At 30.2% G+C, this 13,121-nt stretch overlaps 1 protein-coding gene across 1 annotated transcript in view; it reads right to left on the bottom strand.

Moving 5' to 3' along the window:
- The window catches only part of Zw10 (Zeste-white 10 kinetochore protein), a 58,711-nt gene that overhangs the window by 16,438 nt on the left and 29,152 nt on the right, over positions 1–13,121 (bottom strand). Inside the window, exons 6-7 of the mRNA XM_075359899.1 lie at positions 7,767–7,945; positions 3,731–3,937 (exon numbers count right to left, since the gene is read on the bottom strand). Coding sequence (XP_075216014.1) covers positions 3,731–3,937; positions 7,767–7,945 — 386 coding nt within the window. The remainder of the gene's footprint in view (positions 1–3,730; positions 3,938–7,766; positions 7,946–13,121) is intronic.

Here is a 13,121-nt window from a genome sequence, read left to right as displayed (position 1 = left end):
CTTCATCCGTAAACACACTCTTCCTTGTATTTTGTCGTTTGTCTGTCTTTTCTTTAAATCTAATGCTTTTATCTTTTAGCTTTGTAATTTTTCCAGTTTTATTCTGTAGGTCAGTCAGGGAAATTCCCAATTCTTTCATATCTTCTCTAATTTCTTTGATCCATCCTACTTCTAGCTTTTGGAACCAGAGCTTTTCAATGATATTTCTTGACAGTCTTGTTTCCGGTGTCCTTATGAGATGACCGAAGAAAGAGATTCTTTTTTTCCGCATAGTATCAGTAACAGGCTCTATTTCTCGATACACCACCCATTTGGCACAATCCACCATTGGCCTTCTTTTTGGTGTTTTTTATTGATGCACGTTCTGACAATTCTCCTCTCTATTTTCAGAATTTTTTCAATTCGGTTTTTCTGAGTGATTTTGAAAAGGGTCTCGCTTCCGTAGGTGACTTCTGGCTGTACTACAGTTTTATAATGTTTAAGTTTTGTTTTAGCAGAAAGGCATTTTTTGTTATATGTTGACCAAGTTAATTTTTGGGATTTAATTATTTTATTTGTCCTGTTTTGCCATGTCACTTTTTCATTTAAATTATAAGTTATTATTTCCCCTAGATATTTAAATTGTTTTACTATTTTAATTTTCTGATTGTTTACCGTAATGTGCTCTATTACCAGAGGATCTATGGCCATTAGTTCAGTTTTTTCGAAAGAGATATGAAGCCCTATCTTTTGTGCTAGGTTTTGAAGGCTCATGATTTGTGTTTTGGCTTCTTGAATATTATTTGCTAAAAGAGCGAGGTCATCTGCAAATCCTAGGCAATTTAGTGTGATGGAGTTTTTCTTAGTACCCATTTTTATATTTTTGGGATTTATTTCATACCATTTTCTCATGACAAATTCGAGGGCGCAGTTAAAAAGGAGTGGTGAGAGACCGTCTCCTTGCCTCAATCCAGTTTTTATGTAGAAGGGTTGAGAGAGTTCACCTCTGAATTTCACTCTGGACTGGGTATTGGTTAAAGTTAATTTTATCATGTTTATGAGTTTAGGGTGAAGGCCCAGGTTTCTCAGAATATTCAGCATGGATGGTCGGTGTATACAATCATAGGCCCTTTTAAAGTCGACGAAGGTGATTATTAGTTGTTTTTTCCGTCTTTTATATAAGTCCATCATAAGTTTTAGGGATATTATTTGCTCCGGGCAACCTCTCCATGGCCTAAACCCCCTTCGTATTCCCCAAGTTCCAGTTCAAGTTGGTCTTTGCATCGGTTGTATATGATTCTCGACAGGATTTTGTATGTGCAATCCAGGAGAGATATGCCTCTGCAGTTTTCCGGATAAGCACATTAATTGTTACACAATAAAAAATTAATATGAATGTCTGATAACTCAACATACATGACTCGTTTACAAACAAGTAAACCCAACTGCAGTTTTGACAGAAAGGAAGCATAGACAAATTCACACAGTAAATAATTAGTTTATTTTTGTGGAATGTGTATGAGGCCACTGTAGCTGTTATCTGCTTGTGTATTCAACTGCCAATTAACATAGCTTTCTTATTCTTAGCATACATAGCTTAACATACCTTTCAATTTTCATAGCTTTCTTATAGGCTACTGTGACTTTTAATCACCTTCTAAAAATTCTAATAAAATAATCAACAATTTTCCTTCCTTAACATCCATACTTCATACAGTATATTTTCCGTATTATTCACGGTGCCTAACTTTCCGTTTCCATGTTTTGTAGGTTCCATATTATACAGGATGAATTACATTGATTTTTCCACTTTTTTAATGGGAACAATATTATTTTTCAAAATGGGAAGGTCTTCATCTTGTTCAGGGTTTGTTTTGAACAGGTTTCACTAGTATGATTTCATGAATTTCTGGTCATAAAAAGAAATGTTGTTTTTAAAGGAATGGTTGTTGAAGTAGTTACTATCTTTCCTACTTTTATATGTAATGAATTTTTCAACATTTTTCTTACTAGCAGTAAACATTGATAGGTTATTGAATACCTCCAAGTTTGATCACTAGGTTTCAATCAATACATGAATAAATTTAATTTGCAGTTAATCTCTCTTTAAAAAATTGGATTCACAAAGAAAGCCATCAAAATTTTTAATATGAATTTGACTAGCCTTTAATATTTAAATAAGGTTACTAAAATATAAAACCCAAATTACCATGCAAATTTTGGCGAATAAGGTTCAATGAATAAATAAATAATTTTTTTCTTCCTACTCACTTTCTCAAAAGTCGATTCCAGGAAAATAACCTAAAGCAATGATGAATTTAATATTATTATACATGTATGTTACTGTAGAAATTAGCATCATTTACTTCAACTCTGAAACTGAAACATAGCCAGCTTATTCAAAAAGAATTACCCTTGGAATGGGTAATTCAATTCCATTCTTTTTCTTCAAGTTCTTACTACCAATAATTTTTCTAATGACTTTAACTTTAAAATATTTACAACCTAACAATATTTTTTTTATTATTAATTTATAAACCCCCTTCTTTTCAGAAACACCATCTTTTATAAAAAGATTAAATGTATATTACCAAGTGGAGATTTTCTACAGAATGGGGTATATTAATTTACTGTATTATAGTATCTCTCACAGTGTTTCTTATGGTTATGATGGGATAAAGTAATCGGAAGAACAATTAACACAAGTAGAGATATTTTTCTGAGAGTAATAATGTTTATTATACAACTAGTCCAGGTAGTAAACAGAAGATATAGTTTATAGGGCTGAATATCAACTCTATTTTAAAATTCAGAGGTTTAGTATTCTAATTTACAACAGTATATTTAGCTCAGATGAAGAGAGTAGGAAATAATTTTAAGGATCACTTTCTCTAGAAACCCTGCCATTGTATACTTGTTCTGAGGGATAGTAATACCATTTTCTAGAGTTACCCAAGTCAGACTGCCTACAATTATTATTACAACGTGGCACACAGCTTAAGATTCTTACCAAACACAAACCTCTTGTGCCAAATTCACATTTTTTAACCTCGCAGAATTCTGATTTGAAGGATCAAATTGTAAATACATTCAACTACAAAATGTAGATATACTGTATACTTTATCTAGAAGTTATACAAAACTAATAATATAAATCAAGAAATTAAATTTTCAACAAAAATAATTACCTCATTTTGATGATTACGGACAGCTTAAATATGATAAAACATGATAAATGCATTCACGTATGAGTACAGGTAATTAGCTTAGGACCCTGAGTATGTCTATTTATTTAAACGGTGGTTATTCAAATCTGAATCTCTATGATTACATAAGTTGGTTATGTCATCAAAAGTAACTAAATTAGCTACAATATTTTCAAACAGAAGGCAGTTATAAGCGACAGGCAGTTATAAGCAACTAAACTTCCATACCAATTCACTATTACAAATGTATGTACTTGATCATTTGAAATGCTTTTTTACACAAACAAATTTGTAGGCAAAAGTGAAGTTGACAAAATAATTGATGGGTAGTTAAGATAATAATGCCATAGATAATAACATCTACTGAAAACACATTATATCAAGTGAACATTCCAAGCCAAACAATAATTGTATTATTGGCACATCTAATTATTGCAATGAAACAATATTTATTTTTTAAATTATCCCGATCAATATAATACTATAAAATAAAAAAATGTAAAATTTATTTTTAACAAAAAGAAAACCTAAATATTATTACATACCTGAATCTCTAAGTATATCAAGTAGATGTTTCTTCTGAACTTCCAACTGATTTTTTAAAACATCATTTCCTACAGATCGTAGAGATTCCATAAGATCTACAAATGTTATTATATGATTTTTAAGAGCAACAGCTTGTTTTGCTTTAAACATAGTACCGAGCATTAGCAATTCATGTGCCAAATAATAAAAATTATTATGTAACATTGCTAAAACATAAAAGAACGTATATTAGTAGACTAATTTAAAGAACAACATAAAACACAATCACATTAATCATAGTTAAAAACTACTTGAAAAATTCTAGTTTCATCTAATGCAAAAATATTGAGTTATCAACAATCTTACTTTCATAATTCAAGATGATATATTTCAAGAACAAATACAGAAAATAGTAGAGCCTATTACATAAGGGATACATGCACCAATTTAATGGATTTACATATGTATTTTTAATTTGCCACAACTGAGACCTGAAGGTGAATGGCAAACACAGTAGTAATCTGTCAACATGAATGTAAATCACAAATTTTTGTGACTGTTACAAATAACAATATTCCAATCATCCGATTAATCAATCATAAAACATCCAAAAGATTTCAGATTATCATAAGCACTCAGCAATTTGTTGTAATAATAGCAGTAATTCGACTGCCAGTTACTAGCAAGGATGTGAGAATCAATATCTGTTGTCTAATTTTTTTTAAATTGTCTCTTTAAGGCAATCTGCTCTAAGAGCTTTGGTGCAATGGTAAATTTATTACAATCCACATGATAGATATGGGGTATGAGTAACCTTATGTTTAACATATTATGATTTTTTTTTGTTTATATACTTAACTCTTAATAGCTAATATAACATCTATGTATGATAGATTATACATAACAGATACTACTAACATTAAAAGTACAGTAATAAAAAACACAACTGATTTCAAATGTATGCAATAATTTCATTAACTACCAACATTTTATTTTTTTATTTACAATATCATTTAACACTTTATTACTTTTTGCATTCTCTTAGTTATAGTTCAGAAAACTCTGTAAAATATGTATACAGGAATCATGCTTACCAACTACACGTTTCTGGCCTGAGTAATTTTTTGTGTGTGGGTGTATGTGTAAATATATAAAGACAAAAGTATAAAAAGTTTACCACCAAGAGTACAGAATTCAATAATGCATCTGACCTTATGCTTGTTGTTATTATATAAAAGCACTTTCAAAGCCTTCCCTCATCATGCTAATAAAACTCTTTTTAAAAATCACACATTAAAAATTTAAAACCTAAAATTACATATAAAAATATGTAGTCATAAAAGTTAAAAAGATTAAAAATTTTTTTATATGTGGCTAGCCACACATTGAGTACAGTACTATGTGTGGCTAACCACATATAAAAATATGTTTAATCTTTTTAACTTTTATGACTACATATTTTTATATGTTAAAAATTTCAAGTTTTAAAATTTTAATGTGTGATTTTTAAAAAAGAATATGTTTTATTAACTGATGATGTGGGAAACCTTTAAAAGCGCTTTTTTGTAATAACAAGCATAAGGTAAGAAGCATTATTAAATTTTGTACTCTTGATGGTAAACTTTTTATACTTTTGTCTTTGACATAATTAGTACAGAGAGGAATTGGACAAATACAATAACAAAAAAAAGAATTGATTTTTTTAAGATAATATAAACACGCACACAATTTTACATTTTAAATTCTATTAACATAAATTAATAATTTTAATTAAATGAATTCAACCTTGACCGAAGATACAAGATTCTATAAAACTATTAGCATAATATAATTTAACAGTGCAGAGTAATAATATATCTCAAATAAATTAATTTCAATAAAATAATATATAGAGTAATATCAAATATATAATCATATAAAATAATAACTATATAGACCTACATGATCATCCTTTTTCTTTTTTAACTGTAAAATCATATAAAATATCTAAATTATATAGACCTCATGATAGAAGAGATACTTAAACAGGAAAAATTGTTATACTACTATCAGTATGTTCCATTTATTCCAAATATCTACAGAAATATTTTTTCTTCATAGATAATAACTAAAAAAGTATTATGTACAAATATATCTATCAGCAATGTTTTTATTTGAATATATACATTTTATAATTCTGTTTCTTTGAGTACTATGAAAAAAAAAACAAAAAACTATATAAAATTATTTCTATTTCCTAAAAGTAATGACCAATTTAGGCCAGACAAATCATTCCAACAGATGCAGGCAACACAAGAACATATATCAACCAAGCCTAACTGGCAAAATCTGGTGAAATGGGTAAGAAAGTGCAATTGTCTTAAAATTTTTTTGAAGATATAAAAATTATAAATCATTACAAGGCTAACTAATTCTAACACAGTAAACAGAAAAAAAACAATAAGGTACACAATAGAAAACAACAATTCTGCTTTTAAAAAAAAAAGCAGGAATAAATGTTACGAATACATATATGATTCTCGGTATGATTCATACCACAACTATGCCAACTAATTTAAAAAGTCAATTTCATGTTATAAAATTATAATAGGCAACGGAATACCCTCGTTAAAACAGTGTTTTAGTTGATCCCATATTAATTTCATAATGAAATTTTAATAATGAAAAAGATAAAAACAAACTCAATAAGAAAAAATATAATAAATACCACATTAAATTAAATAAATAATACAAAATTAAACTTCTACATAATTTTAAAAGTAAAACTCATCTTCTGATCAAGAGTTACCAACCATATTTCTTGACTGAAATAAGATAAAAACATAATAATAACTGTAAAATCTACAAAGAGCTACAAACTGCACTGTAATATAAATGATACCTTTCTGAGGACTACATTGTAACAGGGAAACCATTCATAACTTACATTACTCCTCTAACATTCAATTGCAATATGTAAGACCATAGTAAAAAACCGAAGTCTAAATATAATAAGACATCTGGATTCTGAACTCAAAAATCTGATATGAACACATGACTTCCTTGTACACCTATTAAATTACATATACACATTTTTTGCTGCACTACATTTGAAAATGAGATACGATCCTCCAATTTTTTAAGAGTGGACACAACTACATAGTGGTGGAAACCACACTGCATCAAATTTTTTGTGGTGTTTTATCATCATTTTATATTAGTTTATATATTAATTTTGTTTCATGTTGCTCAAATAGTTATGTGATGTAAGTGTTGCTCAAGTAGTTATGTGGTTGAGAATGTATCAGATCTGTAGCCATGCACACATTGGTTTGAATCTGACTTCATATACATATATTTTTTTAAACTTTTTTATTTTAATTTAAATATACTGATTTATTAATAATTATTAACCTCTGTAAAAATGTTTGAATTAAAATAAAAAGTACATTTATTTCACTAACTTCTGATTTTTATTTTTCATTTTTTTTGTTATTACTGAATATTATTTATTGTAATTTTTTTTTTTACAATCAGAAGTTAATAATTATTACTTAAATAAAGCAATAGTAGACACAGATCTGTTTGTGTTTTGTTGTTTCCTTTTATTACTTAATTTAGTATAAGTAGTCAAGTCACAAAAAGCAAAAAAAGAAGTTAAAAAAATTTCAAAAACTTATTTTTAAGAGATGAAAATTTTTCTGCTTTTACATGCAATAAATGTAAGAGCATAAATAAAAATGCTTTCACAAACATCAAAAGTTCAATTTTATTGGTTCAGATTTACAACTGTTGATAAAAAAATAAACATATCAGGGTAACAACTAACTAATGTAACTAAAGCCTTACTTTGTTCAGTCAAAAAACACAGATATAATAAACAAGAAAACATGCATAGCTTTTACCAGATTTTTATAAAAATTATTAGATGCATATCTGACCTGTTTTTACATTTTCCATTATGTTAAAAAGGAAAAGTAAACTAATGCCAACAATGACATTTAATAAACATGAAGAGTCAATAACGAAATAGCTTACTGATATTTAAGATTTTTTTTTTCATTTATTTTAACATACCTGCCTGCTGAGGAATTGTATCAAGCATTTTTTTGTGATGTAATGGTACAATGTCATAGTATAATTTGAATATATTTCTGGCGGTACAAAAGAGTTTAAGTGCACAATGTTCTGATGTACTTTTTGCAGTTTCATCCAACAACGCGTTAACAAGCTGAATTAATTCAGCAGCTGATTTACTGGAAGATAAAATTGGTCATCATTTAAAATGATTATTAAAAACTTAAACAGTATAGACTACTATAATTTAATAAAAAAACTGAAATTTCCAAAATGATCTTTATATTTTATTGGTGGTATTGCTAACAGACTGGAAAAATAACAAATTTAAAGGCCCAATAAATTGGATAAAACAGAAAATATGACATAAAATAATAATTATTATTAATAATAATAATACAGATCAGATTTACAATTTGACTACTTATGATGCAAAAAGATCTACTGTGGTGTAGTAGTAGCATCTCAGCCTTTCATTCAGAGGTCCCGGGTTCAAATCCCGGTCAGGCATACGTTTTTCATAAGCTACAAAATTCTATTTCCATATCCTATGCACAAGCTTCAAACTTATGTACAATATCAAGCAAAAAAAAAATCTCCATACAGTGTTCCAGCATGTATTAGCCGAACTTCAGGAACTGATTCAGAACACCAAAATGAACTAAAATGTTCATATCAATGTAAGTCCTGTTTTGCTTTGTTTTCCTGCTGATGCCATTTTATGATTTTCAACAAAAAATTATTTCTCAGGAATAGGTAAACCTACTTTAATTGAATTTGACAACTTTAAAACTAATTTTTATTAATTTACTATTATTACTTATAATTAATAATTTTTATTACATTTAGTGGAGGAAATAAAAACAGGGGAAAAATTATCAGCTTGCATTATGGTGTGCAAGCATACTGCCGGGTTAATTGTCTGTTATAAACTCGATTCTTTGTTAACAAATTTTTAAAAATGAGGTGTCATTTTATTCAAAATAAAATGCGTGATAAATTGTGTAAAAGTAAACAATTTGATCAAACAAATAATTACAAAGATATTGACGATTAAAAAATTAAGATGGCTGCCATTTTGAAATCTTTGATGATGACATTTTCAAAATTTTTTATTTTGTAGAATAAGACATTAGTCTTAGACTTGTCAAATTTAATAAAAGTAGGTTCACTGATTCCTGAGAAATAATTTTTTTTTTGAAAATCACAAAATGGCTTCCAGAAGGAAAACAAAGCAAAATAGGACTTATGTTGATATGAAATTTTTTGCTCATTTTGTGAATCAGTTCCTGAAGTTTGGCTATAAATCCTGAAACAACCCGTATACTTAACATTTTTTATATCAAAAGTTTACACACATTTTACTTCAATAAAAGCATGGTTGAACTTATAGATTTATATCAATTTCTCTAAAGAATAAATACTACACTACATATTATTTTAATAATTTAAAACTTATTATAAGCAAAAACGTAAGACGAAACACTAAGATAACTCTGATTTTATTTAGCAATGTAGCTTTAAAACAGGACTCTGGTACATTTTAAATTGTATCACCAATATTTTTGGCTACTTTCAAAACTCTATAAAGAAATAATTTATGACTGATTAACTTGACGTGAAAAAAATGTGAAATGAAAGATAAAAATAAACAAAAATTGAGCCAAAGTAGTTATGCTGTACTTGTTTATGTACAAACTGCACTCAATCCCATTACAACTACAGTTTTTGTAAGTGATAATGAAAATAACTGATCACATTTGCCTTATTTGTAAATGGAAGAAATATATATATTTATATATATATATAACTGTTTTAACTTTGAGTGTTCATGTGGTTAATTTTTCCATCTCAAGGTACTGAATTTAATTTTTCTGACCCGCTTATAATATAATTAAATAACATAATTTTATTGTTATTATATTTCTTAGTTGTTCTGCGTTTTGATATCATAATGTTATTTTTTTAAACAGAGGAAAACTTAAGCTTTAATGTTGAAAAAAAATAGTACAAGACAGTTACAATTGAATTATTTATTAAGTTGCAATTAGGAAACATTAATGGCAATAACGTCTTAGCAATATAACTGTACATAAATTACTAAATCTTAACAACTTAAATTCTACCTTATTATAGAATTAGGAAACTATTATACCAAGTGAACACAATACATATTACTAACAATAAAAAAAATTAATTCTGTCAAATAAGAAATAATATTAAGTTTTAATTATATATTTTCTTATCTTACTTAAAGCTTTTAATTTGTTAATTAAATAAAACCATGTACTAATGTCCAAAAAAATTATGATTCTTTTGGATAAACCTGTTGAGCTTCATCTTAAGTCCCTGTAAATGCACAACTACATTACATCATTGTTTGGTTTGGTGATTAGATTGGGATGATTATCTCATAAAGAAACTCATCTTTTTCCTAGGGTAAGTTACACCAAAACCTGTTGTATAACAAATTGCATTATGTACTGATTATTATTATTATTATTGATTATATTATTATTATTATATTATTAATTATTATTATTATTAACCATGTACTAATGTCCAAAAAAATAATGATTCTTTTGGATAAACCTGTTGAGCTTCATCTTAAGTCCCTGTATATGCACAACTACATTACATCATTGTTTGGTTTGGTGATTAGATTGGGATGATTCTTTATGAGATAATCATAACTCATCTTTGAACTTGGACGTTTTTACACATGAATCAACGGATCCTTCCTTCTGTAATAATGGTTTGGATTTAATTTTGACTAACTGCAGGATTTTCACTAGAGCTGCTGAGGCTCTTGTTTGCCCTGATAAGTTCCATCCTTCGTTTGAAATTGGGTTCCTTAAAGTCGCAACCGTTGATGTGGCGGAAACGGGCCTGGTTTTTCGCTATGATCGTGGTGACTATCGTGCATTGTATGACGATGTGAGGTTTGCTGATTGGTGTAATGTTCTCTTGACCGTCGATTTGGAGGAATCGGTTCTGGGTTTACAGAAGATAATTACTGCAGCGATTGATAAACATGTTCCTGCATTTCGTCCTAAGTCAACCAAATTTCCTCCTTGGTTCAATAGGAACATTGTGAATCTTCTCAAGAGGAAGAAGGCTGCTCATCGCAGGTTTAAATCTTCTGGTCTGTCGGATGATTATTTCTTGTTTTCTCGGCTGCGTAGAGATGTTAAGTATGCGATAGCGGATGCCAGAGTGGTTTGGGCTCGGAAGTGTGAATCTGACCTTTGTTCTAATCCGAGGAATTTTTGGAAGTATATTTCTCGACAGAAGTCTAACTATGTAAGGACTCCGGCCCCTACTGTCGATGGGCGGACTATTTCTGATCCTCGGTTGAGTTGTCAGCATTTTGGTGAATTTTTTCAATCAGTATACCAGGGCTTTCCTACGCAGACTACGTCTGGTGGCGCCTGTATCAACAACCAGCGGATTCTTGACATTCCGATGGTTTCATCTTCTGACGTATCCGGTGCTATAGGAATTCTTAACGCTAGATCGGCGGTCGGCTTGGATCGGATTCCTGCGTTTGTTGTCAAGGGTTTGAATGAGATTGTTTCTCCTATCCTTGCTTCCCTGTTTAATTGGAGCTTGTCGTCTTCTTCTTTTCCGTCCCTATGGAAACACGCAGTTGTTACTCCTATACCTAAGCCTGGTGTCCCTTCCCTGGATAATTTCAGGCCTATTTCTATCATCGGTACTTTTTCCAAAGTCTTCGAGAGGATTGTATTTAGACATGTTTATGACCATGTTCTCCCGATGTTGTCGTCATTTCAGCATGGATTTATTAAAGGTCGTTCACCAGCTTCTAATTTGGCCGCCTTTTTGCAGGATTCAGTTAATGCAATTGAGCATAGGGGTCAAGTAGATGTGATATATTTTGATTTTACCAAAGCTTTTGACAAGATACCCCATCATTTGTTGTTAGCAAAGACCAAGGGCTTCGGCTTCAGCGATCGTTTTAATGATTGGCTATCCTCTTATCTTCGTGACAGGCGTTTTTCGGTTCGTTTTGGTGGACAGATGTCTGAGGAATCCTTCTTGGCTAAGTCTGGAGTGCCGCAAGGCTCGGTTTTGGGTCCCCTTCTTTTTATTATTTTTATAAATGATATCGGGCATCTTTTGACGTGCAATTTTCAGATGTTTGCGGATGACGTCAAAATATATTGTCCGATCAGAAATAGTATGGATCACCTGTTGCTACAATTGAATATTAACAAGGTTGTTGAGTGGGCTGACCGCAATTGTATGCCCTTGAATTTTCGGAAGACCAAACATTTGACTTTGTCTCGTAAGACGTCGAGCTCTGTTTTCAGCTATAGAATTGGTACGCACATTATTGTCGCCGAGACATTGGTTGAGGACCTCGGGGTTTTATTTGACGCGAAGTTGTATTTTCACGAATATGTTGCTCGGATTGTCAGTAAAGCACGCCGGGACCTTGGTCTTGTCCTTTGGATTTGTGGACGGTTTAGCAATATTTCCACTTGTAACCTGCTGTACAAGTCTTTGGTGAGGAGTCGCTTGGAGTACTCGACCGTGGTGTGGAATAGTACACGACGTTTTGCCTCTGATCTGGTTGAGGGTGTTCAGGATAGGTTCTTGAACTGGATGCGTTTTAAGTTTGGAGATTGTTTTGTTGGTGCTAATAGAGAGGATATGTTGAGGCAATTAGGCCTTTCCAGGTTATCTGATAGAAGAACGTACTTTGACTTGGTTTTCTTTTATAAAGCTCTGCACAACAGACTTCCGACGCGTTATCATGTTGTCTTGCGGAACCAGGCCAGGTCAGTGAGGTCTTTTAGGCAGTTTGTGACGCCGGTTGGTTCCACCGTGTCTCCGATTGAGCGATGTACCAGTGTTGCAGTGGAGTTCCAGGATAAGCTAAGCTTTTGGGAAGATGAGGCAGCCTTCGTTAAAAATTTGAGAGGGTTACGTGGCGATGGATCATTGTCCTTGGTGTGATGCTCACTTTCATGATTTTAAAATTATTGTTGTTTTTTTTAAAGATTATTGCTTATAACTTGTTTTATTTGGAATGTATTAGTAATGTTGTCTTTTTGTTTTTGGATGTTTTCATCTATGTGTTTTATTAACACTCCGTAGCTACCGTTTTTAAAGTTCTAATTATTTTTTGTATTTGACTGCATAATTGTTATTATTATTATTATTATTATTGTGTTTTGAATATTATATTTTTAATTTATATGTGGGTGTTCTTTTGTGACTTTATGTGATATTGTGTGGCATACAAAGGTTTTGTAACTGTTCTGTTGCACAATTATAAAAAATAAATAAATAAATATTATTATTATTAACCATGTACTAATGTCCAAA

Source organism: Lycorma delicatula, chromosome 3, assembly GCF_047948215.1.
Source record: "Lycorma delicatula isolate Av1 chromosome 3, ASM4794821v1, whole genome shotgun sequence".
In the NCBI taxonomy this organism is placed as follows: Eukaryota; Metazoa; Arthropoda; class Insecta; order Hemiptera; family Fulgoridae; genus Lycorma; species Lycorma delicatula.
The sequence above is the reverse complement of the archived record's forward strand: the minus strand, read 5'-3'. Positions and strand labels throughout refer to the sequence as shown.